The sequence below is a fragment of the Mustela erminea genome, chromosome 7 (genome assembly GCF_009829155.1).
Source record: "Mustela erminea isolate mMusErm1 chromosome 7, mMusErm1.Pri, whole genome shotgun sequence".
Classification (NCBI taxonomy): Eukaryota; Metazoa; Chordata; class Mammalia; order Carnivora; family Mustelidae; genus Mustela; species Mustela erminea.
Genome location: NC_045620.1, coordinates 52410733 through 52430842, shown reverse-complemented (window position 1 = coordinate 52430842; position 20110 = coordinate 52410733). Strand labels below are relative to the sequence as shown.

The window sequence follows — 20110 nt, the reverse complement described above, 5'->3', positions numbered from 1 at the left end:
GGCCAGGCGAATAGATGAAGACCACAGGCATACACAACCACCATCGCTGAGAGTCATGACAGCTACTCTCTGCCGAAAGCCTGCTTAGTGCCGGGCACTCTGCTTGGGGCTTTACCTGCCATCCTCACCAGTCCTCTGATCACTGGCACTGAGGCCAATGCCAATATCCGCTCCTGAGGAAGCAGCCCAGAGGAGCCAAGAGCTGTCGGGTCACAAGAGTGATGGGTAACTGGCCAACCCTCTGTTTTATCATCATGCAGCCCTTGTGTTCTGTAATCATCGCTCTGTGTAAATACCTCGGTGCCCATCTATGAAGTGACCTGAACACACAGAAACCTCAGCAGTGAGCCTCCCACTTACCGACTAAGGTTGTACCTTAGTTTGCAGGACAAAGCAGTAGAGCTGGCATTCAAATTTGGAATTGAATCCTGGGTTTAAATCCAGATGGTATGACTTTCTAGTTGATTGCCCTGTGTCCACTGATTACAATCTCAGAGATTGTGTTTTTTCTGTTGGGTTGTTTCAAGAATGTAAGAGCTAATGATGTCCAAGACTTAGTGCCTGGTTCATAGCGAGCTCTCAAGAAGTAGTCTGCGTATAATTAGTTATCTATATATATACATATTGTCCATTTTACATATGAGGAAGCTGAGCCTAAGAGCAGTCAAGTGACTTGTTCAAGATCGGTCAGCTGGTAAATGACAGTGACACCTAGTTCCATCAGTCTCCAGAGCTGTCATGATGTGCCATCTAATTGAGGTTCCTCAGGGAGACAGTATCTTGTACTCCAGGAGCTTTTCCTGCTGCACTGAACTTGACTGGTCAACCTGAACTCCTGCTTCCTCTTCTGTCCATTCAGAGTGCCCAGCACAGTGCCACAGGCAGAGCACTGAACGAAGGCTTCACTTAATGGTTCCAATCCTCAGGAAGAGCAGGAAGTGGTTCCTCTACCCATCAGGAAGTGATGGCTCCTCTACCCATCACCGTTGTGACCAAGGAGAAGGAAGTGGCTCCTCTACCCATCACCCTTGTGACCTGGCAGCTCTTGGCTTCTCTGCAAGAGAAGCAGCATACTGCAGCAGGCACCTCTCCCATCAAAAACAAAAGCCAGAGAAAGCACGATCAGATTGGCACATTATTATCTGCTGCTTCCCTTCCCCGTTATTTTCATGACTCAGTCTTCAACTTTGCTCTCCTGTGAGGGCAGTATTTTTGAAGATGTGTTTCCATGTTTAAAATAGCCAATAGCTAAATGCACAGTTTTCCTCTCTCTTAATTAGCTTGTGAACTTCCTCCTTTTTATTTATTATAGATCTTGCATTTCTCTACCCTTTCTGAAGATGCACTACAAATTTATATTGTTATAACGCCTTCTCTGCTCTTCCAGTAACTGTATTTCAGGCAGAGATGTGCCTTTCCCCACCTAAATTTTAACAAGGCATAACTTTTAATTACCCTTTCCCCACCTCCAGTAGGAAACCTTCCAAACATGATATTTTAATCGAAAGTCTTCCAAGTGGTCCCTTGCTGTCTGGGAGCCAGACTTAGTAGCTAAAGATAAGGATGTGCCATGTCCCTTGGTTTCTTATTTTGATGATCTAAAGTTTCCTCAAAGCCCCCAGCACTGTTTGTCATGCCCAAACCATGTGCCCCAGGCCTCTGAGTATACCCTAGTCTCACAGTTCCATCCTGAGTGTACAGCTGCAGGTCATTCTCAGAGGTATGAAGACCAATGCCCCCACTTCTCCAAGCTCTGGTCTTCCTGGAGGCCACTGATGCCTGCCCTGAGATGTTCTTGACTGCCCGTAAGTTGATGTGGCATCTGAGAACTATCTGACCATCTTCTAAACTGGTTTTGTTTTCTTTTTCACTCTGTTGTGTCAGCCAGAGTCTGCCATGGCCACACGGGCACAGAGCGAGTGCACAGCCGCAGCAGGACGCACGCCCCCCACCTCCTATTGCCCGCTGGCAGGAGCTAGTATCACCTTCCCTCCAAATGCCCTGCGATGGTCACCATCCCTGTCTTTGGTCCCATTGTCCCCACTCTGTCTCCTCATCCATGGCTGCGTACTGATGACCTTGCCGCCCAAGTCACTCGCTCACCTGCCGTTCTCCCTCCCACACCTCTGCCCCCAACCACAGCTCCTGGCAGCTCCCAGTGTCTGCCCAGCAGACTTCCAGTAACCTCTGCTTGCTCTCATGGCCCCAGGATATGCTGTCCCTTGCCTTTCTCATCTCACAGACAGCTCCTCTCCTCCTTCCACACCTTCTCATGCCTCACCGGGACCAGATCACCCCCAGGCCCTCTCCCTTTTCTTATATCCAATCAGCCCAGTCCTCAAGACCACCACCCCAAGAGCCTCCTCTTATAAGACCACCTCGTCCATAAGCTAATAGCAAAAGTTCTCACTGGCTCATCACGTCTAGTACCATTATGTTCAAAGCAACAGGTGACACCTTTTTCCTTTATTATGTTTCCCCCGTTAAACTGAAAGAAATACACATTGAGAAATACACTCAAACAAATACAAAATCACATCACAAAAACTGCATACTGCCCAGAGCCTTCCTCCTGTGCCTGCTCAATCCTGTAACTAATATTAACCATCTGGAAGGAGTATTTCTATGCTTTTCTCAGCTGAAGATGCTCCCAGGTCACTGAGTGTCCACACATCATCTGAACATGACCCATGACTTGTGACCATTGTCTCCTGCGTCTCAGCTCATGCAAACACAGAGTGAAAATGTGTGATTGTGTTTGATCCTTTGTTCTCAAAGGTAGAGTTCTCAGTCATCCTCCTGACTTTGAACGGAGCGTGCACCCATCCCCGGTCCAATCAACTAGGGATTCTTCTTCAGGCTGAGGTTTTCCTAGACTGTTAGGGCTAAGCCTTGCAATCAAGTCTGAGTTGACATACTACCCACCATAGGTGGCTCTGTGTTCAGTGTGTGCCTGACCAGAGATTTTAAATATTTCCCTGCACAAAAAAGAATTAAGAATCTGGTTGAGGGGAACTAGGCTGTGGCCACTTTCTTTAACATAGGTTAACAAAGGAGACAACTTGATCAAATAACGTGCTACTTATAGGTAACATTTACGGATTTACCTCACTTTAATGAAATGAATTGTATCCCTGAAGATTTTAATGTCATATTTTATAAGTCAAGTTCTATTCCCTTTGGCTTTGTATAATTTCACAGAGAATTTTCCATAATTTTTGGTTGATGCTTAATGGGCAGAAGTTCTTAATTTGAACTTTCAATTTCTTTTCCCTTTTGCCAAGTTTTTACATTAATGTTCTGTAAAACAGTTAAGGCCCCTAGGGAGGCCCCTATTTTAACCATAACAGAAAAGCTATTATTTTATTATTTGTAAAATGTTGTACAGTTTTCCTATAATGAATGAACACCTTCAAATAACTCTTCTTTTGAATGTTATGTTTCCAGATGGTTCTTTCAAAGTAGGGTATGACTTTATTTTAGAGTGTGTATGTGTCCATATGTGTTAGTGTGTGTGTGTACACACATAAATTTTTTAATGCAACTCATAAGCTCTTCTCTCACATGATGATGCTCTGGTTATATGCTGAGGGAGGCTTTCAGAACTGCATGCGTATTTCGAGAACCAGAGCTTCCAGAATTACCTTATCCGGTACCCGCAGCCCTTGGCTCAAGCCTGTTCCTGGGCCTGGTGTGGCCTGTCTTGCTTGCTGAGCCTCTATTCATACATCAGCCTGTGCCTCTGAGAGTGTGACCAGGCAGGATGACCCCACCTGGAAGCTGGTAGACAGCTCAGACCCTCAGCTTAGAATCAGCACACCCACGTAGGCCAACACCGCAAAGCACAGCTTTAAAATCCATACCTGTTCCTCCGGCTGGGCATTTAGCAGGTGCTCAGCAAACCACTTTCCTTGTTTGCTCCACTTCCCATGAATCCGGTCTCTTCTCTGGGTGTTTACAGCACTATCTGTAGTCTCCTGATGATTTCAGCAGGTTGACACATTGGCTTGTAATTGATCCCTTCGCGGGTCCTAGATCAGAATCACTTTTTTTGGCCCCCATTTCAGACCTGCTTGGTTAGAATCTTTGAGGGTGGAGCCAACATTGACACTTTATCCAATTTCCTAGTTGGTTCTTTGTACCTGAAGTCGGAGAGCCAAGGGACCCCGTGTTGCCTGTTGGGGTCTCTCAAGGCAAGATGAGGAGTCTCAGTGAGACACCTGCCTCAGGTGGAAGTGAAGTTGCTTTTATTCATTGAGCAAAAACATACTGGGAGCTAAGTAGGTGGTGGGTGTTTTGCAAAAACCTAAAAATAGCACATCATATAAACACATCATAAAAGCAGCCACACAATCAAATACCTGTGACATGCATTCATAGTTTAAAAAGGACTCTTCCATTTGTCATCTTAACAACCCAGTGTTGGCGGAACCAGGACTCGGAGCCAGGCTTTCATATCACTGGCCTGGGCTGCCCCTGCGCTTCTGTCCTGTTCCAGCGGCAGAGGAAGGGGAGGGAGTCAGGCCTCGAGGGAGGGTTGCCTGCATGGGGTGCAGTGAAGGGCCTCGCAGAGGAGAAGGAGCATCCCATCACTCGTTTGGAAAGATGAGGGCACATTTCTCTGCATATGTGCCTTCCACACGCAGGACTTGTAAGAGGGCGGAGTTTTGTCCCCACACTTCAGACTGTTCAGGGGCCCCCCACAAGGCTGAAATGGCTGCACCATGGCCTGGGGACAGAAAGTGACCCTCCTGTGGAGAGGGGGATGGAGGCCACAGATGGAGGCAGTGGAATGCTGGCCAGAAACGGTGTAGGACAGCAATGACTCTCCTAAAACATACCTAAAACAACCCCAAAATTATAAGGGGGGTCACCATTCTCTGCTTCTGACCAGGCTCAGGAAATCCCTAATTTAGTTATTTTCCCAGGAGAAACCCAGGCAAATCCATCTTTCTTTTAACAAACTTCTAGTCCAGATTAACATGAAATTGTGTCCTCTAAAACTTTTCATTGCCTGTGGTGTTGCTCCTAAAACTGATTGGCAGGTCTGTTCCCATCACCATTAAAGTGCCCATCGGCGGATCCTTACCTGCATCACCCAGAATAGGGCGACCGCCAGGGGGAGGGCTTGGAACATCTGTGAATTCTGTGTGCGTGGTAATTGCCAGGTCACCAAATTCCACAGCAATTTGTAATAACCAAGTACTGGAGGCATTAGCAGAATTCAGTCATGGACAGTGGAGGAGAGGGTTTTCCAGTCGTGATATCCGTGTTTGCCAAAGTCAAAATAAGAAAATCATCTATCATATTCAATTGTGGAGAGCTGAGACAAGAATATTATCCATCACTTTTGTGCACCTCTTTCCAAACCACTGCTAAGGCCATACTTCCCAACAAACGCGCTAAGTGACCCAGTGGCTCTGTCTTCTCTCTGCACAGCATGCTTTATGGTGACGTGGCTCAAGGCTTCAGGGGTTTCTGTCCTGAGACAGCACCTTGTAAAAGAGTTTCTGTTGATCAAACCTCTTCTCTGCTGGTGGCAGAAGGACACCACCCTAAGAGTCACAAGTGCTGTCATGCTGGTTGACATGGGGTGTGTCAGGTAGGGCTGTGGTTTCACCCCTGAAACTCTAAGAGGCAGCTCCCCACTTGCCCTGGGCACATCCTCATTCTGTCTCCTTCTGCTTTTAACACCTATGAAGCAGAGGCCAGGGACACGGCTCTGAATGGCAGTGAGATAATTGGATATAGTGGAGCCAGTGCTTGTTCCCAGGTGATGGGGGCAGTCACTGTGGAAAGTCTTTCCCACCTGGAGCCCTTTTGGCTGGGACTCTGGCTGGCATCTCTCACGGCAGGTGATGCCCCACTGGGTGTGTGCCTCCTGACTCATGAATTGCTAGTGGAACCCCATGCCCGTTGAGCGTCTGATAGTCCAGTGTCATGGCCTAGAGGTCCACCCTGTCAAACTGCTCTCCGTGTGTTTGCTTCGCACCGGGTCCTGGGAGCCCACTGGCCTACCACTAGGGCTGCCCCTTGGGCCCAGCCTAAGTCAGTCCCCTCAGGGATAGCAGCGAGGGCAGGCGGTGGCTCCTCCTGCCTCCACGCGCTGGCGGGGCTGCCAATCCCGTGCACACTCTGCATAATTTTATGTCACTGTATATGTATTCTATGTGTACTTATGCAATTAAATTACTTTAACTGGTCACTTTCAGCTTCACCCTGCCACAGGGTTAGTGACTGGAATGTGAGCATTTGATAGCAGATAGCTTTTGTGATGCCTGGCCTGGCAGGGTCTGGGTGTTGTGTCTGGGTGTCCATCGGGCATCCAGTGGTCAGGCTTACCCTTCTGCAGCCCCCAGAGGGCCATGAACCATCAGACGCCACCCCTCACGCCTACACCGTGTCCCACCTCCAGTGCCCTCCCCTTCATAACCTCGGGTTAGGAGACTATCATCATGAAGAGCAGACACACCTGGCCAGCTGTGCGCACCTCTCCGTGGCCATGGCCATGGCTGTGGCTGTGGCAGTGGCCTCAGAGCCCCAGCTACTTGGGAGACAAGGACGCCTCTGAGCCAGCTCTGTGGTGCCCCCTCGTGGCCAAACTCATGAAGTTCTCCCAAGTGTGTCACCACTATGTGGATGTGGAAGGAGGACAGAGCTGGGGCGACATAAAGACAAGGGGTTGCCCTTCGCTGTGTTACCCCACACCCACCTGCTCCCCACTAGCCTGGGGCTCACCCATACTCGCCAGTCCTCACCAGGGAGAGTATCCAGGACATCTACTTCCATTCTTTCTATCAACATCCATACTAAGAGTAGAGAAAAACATACAGACCTGTTCATACTAAAGTGTTACTGGCTTAGCTTAAGAATATTTCGGGACCACTTAGCCCGCCCTCCCACAGAAGCCTCTAACCATGCAGACAAGTAGGTTGGGAAAAGGAAATCCTCCGTCAGACCACCTCAAGGTCTTCTCAGCCCTGTGACCAAAGCAGTTTCTGATGGTCATCGCTGACTCAGTGGCTCTAGCTTCAGCCTGCCTTGTGCTGTCACTGTCCTACACCATGTGCCCATATCCCCCTGCCACCTGATTTCCACTGAACATTAGAAAACTAAACTCTTGGGGCGCCTGGGTGGCTCAGTGGGTTAAGCCGCTGCCTTCGGCTCAGGTCATGATCTCGGGGTCCTGGGATCGAGTCCCGCATCGGGCTCTCTGCTCAGCAGGGAGCCTGCTTCCCTCTCTCTCTCTCTCTCTCTCTGCCTGCCTCTCCATCTACTTGTGATTTCTCTCTGTCAAATAAATAAATAAAATCTTTAAAAAAAAAAAAAAAGAAAGAAAACTAAACTCTTGGGGTCCATGGGTGGCTCAGTTGATTAGGTATCTGCCTTTGGCTCAGGTCATGATCTCAAGGGCCCAAGTCCCAAGTCGGGCTCCTGCTCAGTGGGCAGTCCATTTGTCCCTCTGCCCCCCAACCTCACTCGTGCATGCTCTCTTTCAAGTGTTCATTCTCTCGAATAAATAAAATCTTTAAAATAAATAAAATTCGAGTAAGATCATAAAGATGGTCAAATCCCAGAGCAAGGGTATTGTTCTAAAAGCACTTCTGCATGCACACACTTTCTCTTTCACACACATACCTCGCTCATTGGCAATGGTTCACTCTTGCTTCCGTGTTTCCATGTAATCAGCACATGCTGAAGCTGACATGCCCATTCACTAACAGTGATATGCAGAATTCAGGGCAGCCATGGTGGCTGGTCCTGGCCACCCGAGGGCATTGCCCAGATCCTTCTCTAGGTCTGTGTCACCACCCCAGCCTGTTCTCTGTTTTTTATTGAGATCTTGCTTTAAGCCCCTAGGATGCCCCTTCAGTGCAAAGGGAATACTGAGCTGGGCCCCCAGGGGAGACTCTGCTCACGGTCCTGCCAGCCGGTGGCTTTGTGGGGCGCCGTGCAGTCCTCCAGGGGAACTGGGAGTAAGCTGAAACAGGAGAGCAGTCTGCACATCCTAGGGGGACAGCATATTGATGGCACCATGATTATAAGGGCAGATCCTTCTGATTATGTCACAGGTGTTTTGTGTGAAGAGCCATGACCTGCTAGCTGTCACATCCCATAGCAGCCCTTTCTCTTAAGATAAGGAAGCTACCTGCTGGGGAAAGAGGTCTTATCAGGATGTTTCCCACTGAGGGAATTCACCGAGAGAGAAGTCACCCTCACTGGGGTGCTGCCCTGGGCTCTGGGACAAGTGGTCCTTCCCACCTGCAAAGAACTTTCTCAGGGAATCTATGTGGTACACACACACACACACACACACACACACACACACACACCACACACTGCCTGTTTCCTGTGTGGTATAAAGAAATCTGTGCAGAGAAGAGTTTGCCTACAGCGCTGCCCAGGGTTTCCAAACAAAGATGCGTCCAGGCTACATGGGCTCTGGTTCTATAAACCGGTTAAAGGAGCTAATCTCAGGAAGCATGATGTAGAGTCATTTCACTCCCCTCTTAGGTAAAAAAAAGCAAATTATGTTGACTGCTGGCTCCTTCATCACAGCAAGTGAATTGCCCATCTGGAATGGTCCTGTGATGGCGAGGTGGGGGGTGTTGTCAGGAAGGCCCCCCCTGCCGACAGCATTGTTTCCTGGGAGTAGTGCCTTCTGGGCTGCCTCTGGGCCTCCTGGGTCCATTTGGGTCACTTGCACCAGGTTTGGGAAAGAAAGGAAAACAAGAGTTGGAGAAACTTTCAGTCTTAACTTTGTTTTCTTCCTCTAACCAGCTTTACTAGATTTGTTTAAAGTTTCTAAGTAAGATGATACTTCCCTCCTCACTTGTCAACAGCAAAGGCATTTAGGAGTGTTAACCTACGGGATTTCAATTCTGTGTGTCTTTCCAGAAAGAGAAGAAGAGTGGGCTGCTGAAGCTTCTCGCTGGGGCATCCACCAAGAAGAAATCTCGCTCCCCACCATCCATCTCTCCAACTCACGACTCCCAGGTGGCAGTGGACACCTCACTCCAGGGTGCAGTGGGGCCCGAAGTGTCCTCACTGTCCATCCACGGCAGGGCAGGGTCCTGCCCCATAGAGAGCGAGATGCAGGGTGCCGTGGGCATGGAACCGCTGCACAGAAAGGCGGGCTCCTTGGATCTGAACTTCTCCTCATCCCCCTCCAGGCAAGCATCTCTCTCCATGGCTGCCATCCGTCCCGAACCCAAGCCTTTGTCCAGGGAGAGGTAAGGGGGGAGGGTGGGCTCACGTCCTCTGGCACCTTGGTGTGGGCTGGTCTCTGAGATTAGAGCCATTGAGGGAAAGAGTGACAAAGGGGATTTTCTGTGGAATAAATTTATCCAACATCCCTCTTACCACATCTACTCCTGAGCTTGGCTGGTGAGCATCGGATAAAACACATTTGGGAATGAAGGGGGGCATATTTCATGTTCCGAATCCACCTGGATCCTGAGTTTGGGATTTGCAAGGGATTCATCAGGACATTTGGCAGAACTGATGGGGTATTGAGCCCAAAGAAAGCGATGATGTTAGTGAGGGACTACGCCCCCTCAGCCCTGTGGAAACCTGGAGTGCCCTACCCCGGAAGCCAGCTATAACATCTTAAAGTTATAAAACATTACCCCCAGATTGGCTTCAAGGTTTATAGTCTGTTGGGTTGAACCATACAAAATTGCCAGTATTCACTGTTTTTTACCAAAACCAGAAACGTCACAGTTAAGCTTAGAGTTTTACAGAGCAATGCACAATCTACAGGGTGGGGGCCTCAGGTGCTTGAACTTTACAAGGGGTCAGAAACTGGTATCCTGCTCAGTGGATGGGCCCATTTGAGGTAGTCCTTCAAGAGCTTCGAATAAGGGTTGGAAGGCACTGCAGGGAGAGAGGATGGTGTCAGATTAAGACAGCGGGGAAGTACTCTTCCCCTTCTAAGTGGCTTCTTGTTGGAACACTGCTTAAATAGTAAAAATGTGAGCAGTCTCCTGAGAGAGCAAACTTGACGTTTCTGTCAGAATGCCCCTCCCCTCAGCCACACTGACTGACAGCCAGCCCTTTCCTGTGTCTCCCGGTGCTTGAAGCCTGAGAAGGCCAACACTGTCCTGAGCACCCACTAACCTCCAGCACCAAGGCAAGGCTAGCTGAGGTTCCGTGTAAATGGGTGATGACATAACTTTTCTGTCAAGGCCCAGGTGGGAAAATCCGCAGACGTCGTAGGTCATAAGGTCTCCGTCGCAACCACTCAGCTCTGCCATGACAGCGTGAAGGCAGCCATAGACAACATAGAAATGACGGGTGTGGGTATTCCAGTAAAACTCCACTTACGGACACCAAGATTTAAATTTCATGTGATTTTCTTGTGTCACGAAATAGTCTTGTTTTGATTTGGTTTTCAGCCATTTAAAAAAGTAAAAGTATGTTTTGTTCTCGGACCACACAAACCAGCCACAGGCCAGTTTGCCAAGACATACCCAGACGATGGGCTTTAGGGCTGATGCTGTGGTACTGAGATCTAGGGCATGGAGAGGGCAATTTCCCCAGGTGGCGGAGCGACAGCGTGAGCTTCGTATGGATTTCTGTAAGTCTGCATTTAGAATGATAGCTAGCGTTTGGGGAGTGACATTCAGACACCCAACAACCAGCATGGATTCCAGTCGAAAATACCTACCACAGCCATGCTGTGCATCAGCTTACCATCTGCTGGCATGTTCTAGGTGTCTTGTGTGTGTTACCTCAGTCCTTGCAAGAACCCTTCAAATTCAGTATCCCATCTTATAGCTGAGGAAACAGAGGTTATTCACAGGCTAAGCCACTTGCTCAAGATCACACAGCAAGTTAGCTGCCAAGCCAGTGATTGAAATGAGGGCTTTCCAACCATGGAGCCTGGACTCTGAACCGCTTTGAGGAGCATGGTCAGCAGTCGTGCCAATGTAGTTTGCCCACCAAGTGATATGGGTGTCTCTGGTCTTCAGACACTATGGACCATGTCATAGCCCTGCCAGGATATTAGCATCTGCTTCAGGGTCCTTCGCAGTTGGTCACCACCCCCTGTGTATTCAATATACAACTGTCGTTCAGACTCACTCAGTGCAGGACCCATTAGCATGACGTGTCTCCCCTACAGCAAATCCCCAGGCCCTGAGGAGACTGAGTTCACACCTTACCACACCACACCTGATACCACACCGCACACACAGACAAAACACACACATCACACACCTGATACCACAACACACACGCACAGGACACACACACCACACACACTCCACCACACTTGATACCACACCACACACACGTACTGCACACATGCACACAGGTACCCCCAAACACACACATCACACACATATCACACCACACACATACACATACCACACATAGGCACACATGTATACCTCCAAACACAAACACCACACACACTCACCATACCTGATAGCATACCACACACACACACCCCACACCACACATATACACACATGCACCACACATACCACACACATACCTCAGACACATCTCACACAAATACCACATACACACAATTTCTCTTTCTTCCTCTACTTCCCTCCAGGGAGCCTCCTCCAACTTTGTGTAGTGCTTTCATGTCAGAACCTTCTTCCTTCCACAAGACCAACCCCCAGCTGCCTGTGATTTCTGAATGTGGTTCCCTATCCCTTTGCCTCAGGTCATGATGTTGGTGACTCCTGAGAGTGACAGACCTAGATATTTCAAAGCTGCTCTCATATTTCCCCTAGGTTTCTATTCTCCTCAGATCCCTCTACTTCCAGACTCCTTCATAAAAGGTCTTAAAAGACCCTATTCTAAAAAATCATGGGAGTCTATGATTAACTAGAAAGTTCAGAGAATTACTCTCATTCTGTGAATATTCCATCTAATCAGGGCTTATTGTACCCAGAGACTCTTGGCACCCTGCTTGTTCCCAGCACACTGTGCAGCTCATTAGTGATGAGAGTTTTCAAAATACAGCCTGAAACCAAACTACTGCCTAATGAGCCCCCAGATGCCCCCTTCCCTCACCCTGTGCAGCCCATCAGCTGCCTGGTGTCCTGGAGAGCCCCAGCAGGTTGGAGCGAGGGTTTAACAAAGGAAAGGCTTAGTCTCTGAGCTGAGGCAGCTCCCGAAAGCACTTGGCCTAGGACCCTGCAGGCTCGTGAATAAGACTTAGCTAGCAGCTGGAGGGGAGCAGCCCTAGCAAGACTCACCTCTCTAGAGGCCCCGGCATTCACTCCACAGGCCACAGAGCTGCCGAGAGCCAGCTGTGTGCAAGGCCACTTTACAGGCTCAGAGGTGGGAGAAAGGCAAAGGGCAGCTGGGGCTCAGATTCCAGGAGGTTTCTACCACCAGCGTGCTGAGGAAGGGGCCTCTCTACCTTGAGCGGAGCAGCTGGACTGTGGCTGCTGCATGTCTGGGGTGTCGCCCATGTTCATACTCCCTCGGATCTCTCCATTTTTCTCCAGAGGATTTGGGGGGACACCGGGAGCTGCTCTCCAAACTCTCACAGAGGAAGGAAGTTTGGGCTGGAGTGAGGCCTCCCAGGGGAGTGAACCATGGAGAACATCCTCCAGGCCCACCAGGCCAGGCCTGCAAGTCATCTCACTTAGTGGCAGGCCCGTCTCTCAGGAGACCTGTAGGAGCCAAACTCATAGGCCTAATGCGTAAACCAGGGTGCCCATCACTACCCCTTCCTTGGGACCCTAATCTTCGGCCATCTAGATATATTAAGTCCTATGGACAGTGTGTACAGGGAGCCACATTTCTGGAAGGTACCCGGGGAACACAGAAGAGCACTATAGTTACGGGACCCAGTAATACTGTCCAATGCCCTGGCTCCCTGGCAGGGATATACCAACCCTGGACAAGTGCGTTGGAATTCTTGGGCCAGCCACCCCACCACCCATCCTCTGGATGCCTGCCTCCCAGCTCTCTCATATCTCGGGGAGGTTGCAAAGTAGCTCTGAGAGATAGGTGCACTGACCACTTACCCAAATAAGTGTTCACCCAAATAGGTGTTTTCATTTTTTCGAGTCCCCATTCCCCTATCTACAAACTAGGGATATACCTGTCTGAGAGTTATAATATTTGTAAAACACAGAGATCAATACATGGGAAAGTATGAATGCACGAAAAAGAACATTAATAATATTGGAAATGATGTATGTAATATTGTGAAATGCTGTGACCTTTAGAAGAATGATCTGATGATGCCCCCAGTGCTGCCTGTCACCCCCTCCTCAGCCTTTGATTGGCAATGTCGTTTTGCCCACGTCTTCACACACACCATGTATTTATCCTCCTCTCTTACCAGCCTGTGAATTGTTTGGTTTTGTTAGGATTTAAAAGGTTTTTGGCTTTGATCTATCATGTGTCATGGTAGGCAGAGTAATGGCTTCCCAAAGATGTCTATGCTCTACTCCCCAAAACCATGGCTTCGAGGCCTCACATAGTCTCAAGGAATGAAACCTGCAGGCAGAACAAAGGTTGCTAACCAGCTAACTCTAAAATTGAGAGGTTATCCTGGATTATCTGGCTGGGCGCAGTGTGACCCCAGAGTCCTTGTAAGTAAGAAAGAAAGGCAGCAGAGAAGGTCAAGGTGATGAGGTGTGAGGACTCAAGCAGCGTTGCTGGCTTTGAAGACGCAGAAGGGAGTGTCCAGCCAGGAATGTAGGCAGCCTCCAGGAGTGCCTTCCCCCTAGAGCCTCCGGAAGGAGTGCAGCCTGGGAGATGGTATCAGATGTCTGACTTGAAGAACTGTGAGTAAGAAATTAATGCTGAGTTATGCCACCAAGTTTGTGGAAATTTGTTACAGCAGCAACAGGCAACTAATACATGTGTTGCTATCAGAGTTTAGTGTTTAGGATACAAACATATGCTTATTTCCAAGAGCCTAGAAGGACTCTTCTCTGCGATGAGCACATTCTGCCAGCTTGGGGATCACACTTTCTCAACAGCACTGAAGAAAGTGCTCTGAAGAGCTGGGCACTCACAGGCCCCCCTTGGGACCCCCGTTGTCAGGAGGAGGGGCAGATGAGACAGGAGGAAGACACATCACCCTTCACATGTGATGCTAATTGCAATAGGCAATGGTAGGAATTCATACTGATCTTGAGCCTTCTGATTTCCTGAGTTTTATGTCTGAAAATTATCTGTGGTTAACATAACCTTAACACAGTACAGGGAAGTAAGTCTCTTCTGATCTATGATGCCGCAGTCATAACACAAGAGTTACACTGTCCTTAACTGTTCATTTGGCCCAGGGAGTATCAGTTACTTTCATGCAGCAGGAAAAATAGCTCTGAATCTTGGAATGATCTGGACAGGAACATTAACTGCTCGACTCTTATACAAAAGGCCCACATCATCCATCTGGGCTCATTAAGTCATTGAATTGCTCAGAAGCACCAAATTACTTTTTTTCTAGCAAATTACATTTTCAGAGTTGCTTGTTGCTTCACATCTGGCAGTGGAGGCTAAAGCCAAAACTTGTCTTGAAGTCTGAGAAATCATCTCACTCTTTGCCTTTTCTTCCTCAGGGAAGAGAAGGAGGCAGGTGTTTGACAAAGAGGTGGAGGGTGGCAGAGAGCCACAGGGAAGGTCAGCACTGGTCTTTGAGGTCGTGCACACAGCCTGGGAGCAGGAGGTGTGGGAATCAAGCAGCCTGCGCGGCACTGGGCGATCTCATGGATCTCACAGACACAGAGGCCATCTGTCCTTTGGGGAGTGGCTGCAGGCTGCCGTTTGTAGAGATTCTGGGCGGGGAGGAGGGCGAGAGGCATACAGTCCTTTCTCTCCTCCTTTATAATCCCAAAGCCAGCATCTGAAGCCAAGGAACAGCAGTAAGAATGGGCCTGACCCTCCCACACCTGCAGCCGTTCTGAAGCACTTAGGTTGCCTGGCTCCCTCAGTAGCAGGAGCCCCCTGCTTACCTGCCAAGTTGGCCTCGGGAGCCACCATGCTCTCTGCCCCCTACTCTCAAAGCCTGGAACAAGCTGGGGCTGGAAGCTTCCAGAGAGGGGCCTGGGTCTTCTCTGCCTATGCATTGTCCCTGCCGTCTCCAGAGCACCAACCCCAGATGCCCCAAACCATGGCTTTCCTAACCTAACCCCGATGGGCCAGCGCCCAGGCCCTCTGCACAGGTGGCTGAAAAATGAAGACTCGCTCAGCACTTTGACCTTGACTCTCAGACGGCAGCAAGCAAATATTGACCCCTAGAACATGTTGAAAAGCCACACTCCTGGACCCATTCCACAGAGATTCATCAGTAGGCCCAGGACAGAGCCAGGAATCTGACCCGGGGTCATGAAGTCCACGGCCACTCTTTAAGAAATTCTTTTGTTTTATAATGTTCTGATTTCTCCCAAGCCAAAATATACAGGTCAGAGACTCCGCATAGAGAGCCCCTTAACTGACCTCAGGACAGCCAGCCGTGGGGACACCTCCTTCCGGGGCCATATGTGTGGCTGTGGCTAATGGGGGAGGCTGGACCCAGAGGACAGGTCTTCATAGCCCAGGATGACTGAGAGTGAAGGAACATCCCCTCCTTGTCTCTTCAGCCAGTGAGCCAGGATCACAGCCCAGGCATTGCCAAGAAGGAAAGAGCAGCAAGACAGTGCCTCCCGGGGGTGGCCCCTCTAGACCAGCTCAAGCCCTGGGTCTCTGAGGCCCAGCATCACCAACCCTCCAGTCCATGGCTCCTCCCCAGCTCATTTCCTATTTGTGGGTGACCCAATCCCTGGAGGCCATCGGTCATTCTGCACCTGGGCCCCTAGTCTGGCTGACATTCCTTTCCTGTGGCCAGTGGCAGGCAGCAGGAGCTGCAGTGTACATTCTGGGCTGGGATGAGGGGCTATTTGCTGGGTGGCGGCTGCAGAGCTGCAGGTCTGCCCAGCTCCCACCGGCAGCAGAGGCTGCCCTCCTCCAGCTGCAGCTCCCCCCAAGGAGGCCACCGTCCCAGATGGGCTGGAGGGAGGGATAGCATTTCAGGCAGGAAGCATAGATCGGGGTCCAAAAGGACAACATAGGGAATATTTTTAATTTTAATAAAAAAATGAAAAGGTTGTATAAAAATTAAAATCAAAGTAGAGATTTTTAAAAGTGGGGGAAGTAGCCCCAAGTTATAATAATTCACACCGGATGGAAAAGGAAAGGTGGAGTGAAGAGCAGGCCCTGGGGGTCGTCCTCCAGCCTAAGGTCAGTCTCACCCAATGTGGTGTCTTGTTTCCCCCCAGGTACCGCGTGGTGGTCTCATATCCTCCCCAGAGCGAGGCCGAGATTGAGCTGAAGGAAGGCGACATAGTCTTTGTGCACAAGAAGCGAGAAGACGGCTGGTACAAGGGGACCCTGCAGAGGAACGGCCGCACGGGCCTCTTCCCGGGCAGCTTTGTGGAGAGTTTCTGAGGACACGCTGCCCACGCCCCACGCCCCACTCCCCAGGCACAAAGACTCCCCGGGATCCCCAGGGGGCAAAGAGAGGCAGTCAGGGCCACCGAGGGCCCCAGGTCCCTTTTGAGGCTCCTGCGAGGCCACCCTGGACGGGGATGGGAGCTGGGGGATGTGGAGGTCGTGCCTTCGCTTACAGCCACCCAGCAGGAGTGCACCTTGGGGTTGTTCTTCCACAAAATGCTTCCTTCCCTCTGCGCAAATTCTAAAGAACTATCTCTGAAAAGAGAAGATGCTGATGCGGGTTGATCGGCTCTGCAAGGGACTGCTAAGCTGCAGCCTTCTTGTTTGTTGCTCCCGCGAGCCTGGGCGCTGCGGAAGGGCTGCAGGGCTTGGATGGCAGGCACGGGGTCCGGGGCGGCAGCAGAAGGTCTGAGGGCTGCCCCGGGCTGCTTGCGTGGGGTCCAGATTGCTCCATCACCTCTCTATATACCTCAGTCACCTGCCACCTGGCCACTCAGCAGGGGTGTTTCCGGCCCAGGGGTGTGGCCGGGTCGCCAGAGTCCCCCAGGCAACCCCGCACGCAGCTCCTGCAGGAGGCGTGAGATCGCACTTGGCTTTGTTTCCTACCCATATTATAAGCCACACATTTCATTTTGCGGCCACTGTCCCTTTGCATTGCTTCTTTCTTACAACATCTTTTTAAAGTAAAGCTGTCAAACTTTCTATATTTCTAATAGGTCATACATTGCCTATTTTTCATACATCTGGTGCTGCCTTTTTGTAAACCAGTAATGACTTGGTTGAGCTTGAGAGAAAAAAAATGTCTGAGCTGATATCAAGTGGGCAGAATTTTTATACATACCATATGAATTTTGGAAAACTCTGAAAAGCCCACGTACTCAACATCAGTATTGGCTACTGCTCCACGGAGAAGAAGGAATCCATTTAAGTGGTTGGAGGGAGTTTGGAAAAAGTCAATTTCCTTAAACCCTTACCAAAGCCTCATGCTATGTCTAGACAGTGATAATTATTATTCAAGAACTGGAACCATTTCAAGGAAGGGTCACTATAATTGCCTTGTGTGTGGCAGTAAAAAGAACATGAAGGTCAACCCCAGTCTAGGAAGGCAGAATTTTCCTTTTATTGCTGTAGGGAAAAAGACTACAATTAGCATTATCAAGATATGATTTCTTGGTACTGAAGCAGTTTTTAACCACAGTTCAGATTTACCACCTTGTGACAGTTCTGTCTTTTTTTTTTTTTTTTAATAAGTATTTCCCTATCAGGCAGTACAAATGTTGGTCTAGAGACTGAAAATACAATGAGGAGAAAGGGATTTGAGGCATTGCTGCAGACTGACAGAATCCAAGGGAGCCAGGAGGAGAGAGAGAAGGGGCACCTTTGATCCTAGGACCTTGCCCTGGATGGGGTCCATCAAGGCCTCTTCCTGAGCCCAGCAGCCCAGACCTCCCACAGATACAGACGGGAGAAGCCCTGTCATCAGGCCATCTCATTCTCTAGAGAGTCAGACCTTAAGAATACATTCCTATCAGCTCAAAGTCACAATTGATAAGCCCCTTCTCTCTATTTTTTCAAAACCCACTCAGGTTTAAATTAGGCAGACTAAATTAGCCTTTGGTAACATAGCATCGCCTGATTTTCAAAGATGCAACAAAATCCAGAAACACATTCCCTCATATGATGTGATGCCTTTGAAATATGAAGCGCTTATTTTCAGAGTTCCTATCTGGGGCTGTGACTTGGCTATTTGTTACCACCCGGTGGTCACCACGAGGGTGGGATCATGCCTCAACAAAGGCTCTTCCCCCCTCTCCAGATGATCATAGATTTAATAGACTTGAGAAATTGTTCTGAATCAAAGAAAGACAAAATCCTGCTTAAACCCAGGGAGCCCTATACATGAGTTAATGACAACCAGAAGGCATCCATTTGCCATTGATGCCAAATTAGTTGCCTGAAATGCACAAAAATCACATACGTGTTTAAAATCACGCCATCACCAAAACTGTGCATAGATGAATGTGCTGAGACACGTGTGCCCCCAGGGAGACCAGAACTAACAAATCCCCAGATAATAAGGAAATTTTTTTTTTTTTTAAATGAAGGCAGTTACCAAGCAACAGAACAGACTAACTTGGACCTTCTTTCCTCTCCCAGCCACCGCCCACACGATGCTCGTGGTAGGTAGGAATCGCTGAACAGCCTAGTGACTGTGGGCGAGGCAGCAGCCCACCAGAGCCCAGCACCCACTCACAGCAGAGAGCTGGGGCTGGTGGCCAGTGCCTTTGCAAGGCATCAGCTGACCTCTCTTGAGGCAGAGTTGGGGCAGGCATTGGCATGACCTCGGGAAGGAAGCAATGCCATAGGCCAGCCATCATGCTCTGGGCTGTTTTCAAACACATTTAAGCCAAATCCATCAGCCTTCATGACCGTTTAGCCCACAGACAAGAGAAAAAGAAGAATTAGACCCTTTGGGCCAACTTGTTCTAAATAACCAACTCATTTTGGCTACTAAGATGAAACCAACACCTTGTTTGAATGCTCACATTCTACCCTTGCCCAGCAACTTAGACATCCTGGTTATCAGTGGCATTTGGCAGCCAAAGTGACTTGCTTTGAGCAATGCAGTAGAGCTCATAGCCACTACCAAGGTCAGCAGACACTGAAGTGACAGGGACATCTGGTCCACCAAAGAGCCTCAGAAGTGGAGTGGGGAGACAGTGGGCAGGCAATTCCCTGGCAGCCTCACCGTGTGAATCCCAGGCTCTGGCACCCCAAACAAGCTCAGCTGCCTGGCTGGGAAGTTCTTTGTACTTTGCACAGTTCACACACACACACACACACACACACACACTAATGTTTTTGTTACACACAAATGTCAGCGTGTGATTTTGGAAGAATTGACAGTGATGACAAACTATGATGCCTGTGTTTCTGAGTCTTTAAATAAAAATGAACATGGAGAGGCCTTGTGTCTGGATGATGTGAGTAGTGAGGTTGGGGTATTTCTTGAGATAAGATCTCACTGCCTTCGTAACCAAGACACCCCCCCCCACCATATTCTTTGAGTATCACATATATCCTTGAGCTGGAAGGAAGCTTAGCAAGGAGACATTTTCCTTCTACAAAAATTAAATGAATGTATATGAGCAAAAGTTGTGGGTGGGGAATATAGTGAGGGCCCAGCACTATAATAAGGAAGTATATTATATGCTCACTTAGCCCTCCCGCCCTCGGTGAAATTTACTCATCCTCATTTGCGCTAGATGAGCAATGAAGGTTAGAAGAGGTGAAATGAATTGTCTCAGGTCACATTGCTCACAGAACACTATGACCTAGACTCAAGCCTATTGAAGCACCAGAAGCTGGACCCTAAACCCTCCACAGAAATGAAATGTCAAGAATGACAGCATGAGAAGAGGGGGACAGAGGACATATAGGCAGTACCCACCACAATATGTCAGGAAAGGGTGCCCGGCTGGACAATGCACAAGTCTGTGGGGCAGAGGTACCCTGACTGTAGAGCCCCTCATATGCCTCCCTGGGATTCTGTCCTGAAACTGTGCTTTTTTGAGGCTGGGGAGGCCAGGGCCTGGGGCTTTTCCAAATGGAGGGACTGACACACGATCATGAACTTTGCCTTATACTTAATTTACAAACATCATCTTGCCTCATCCTTACAGCATCTCCTTGA

General features: G+C 49.2%; 1 protein-coding gene across 2 annotated transcripts in view; it reads left to right on the top strand.

Moving 5' to 3' along the window:
• SH3RF3 (SH3 domain containing ring finger 3) overlaps positions 1 to 18527 on the top strand; it is a 367326-nt gene extending 348799 nt beyond the window's left edge. The window contains exons 9-10 of one of the 2 annotated variants that reach the window (XM_032351627.1): positions 8899 to 9173; positions 16242 to 18527. In XM_032351627.1, coding sequence (XP_032207518.1) covers positions 8899 to 9173; positions 16242 to 16410 — 444 coding nt within the window. In that variant the 3' untranslated portion in view covers positions 16411 to 18527. Of the gene's footprint in view, positions 1 to 8898; positions 9234 to 16241 lie in introns of both variants that reach the window. The other variant, XM_032351626.1, reaches the window with a different exon arrangement.
• The last annotated feature ends 1583 nt before the right edge of the window (positions 18528 to 20110 follow it).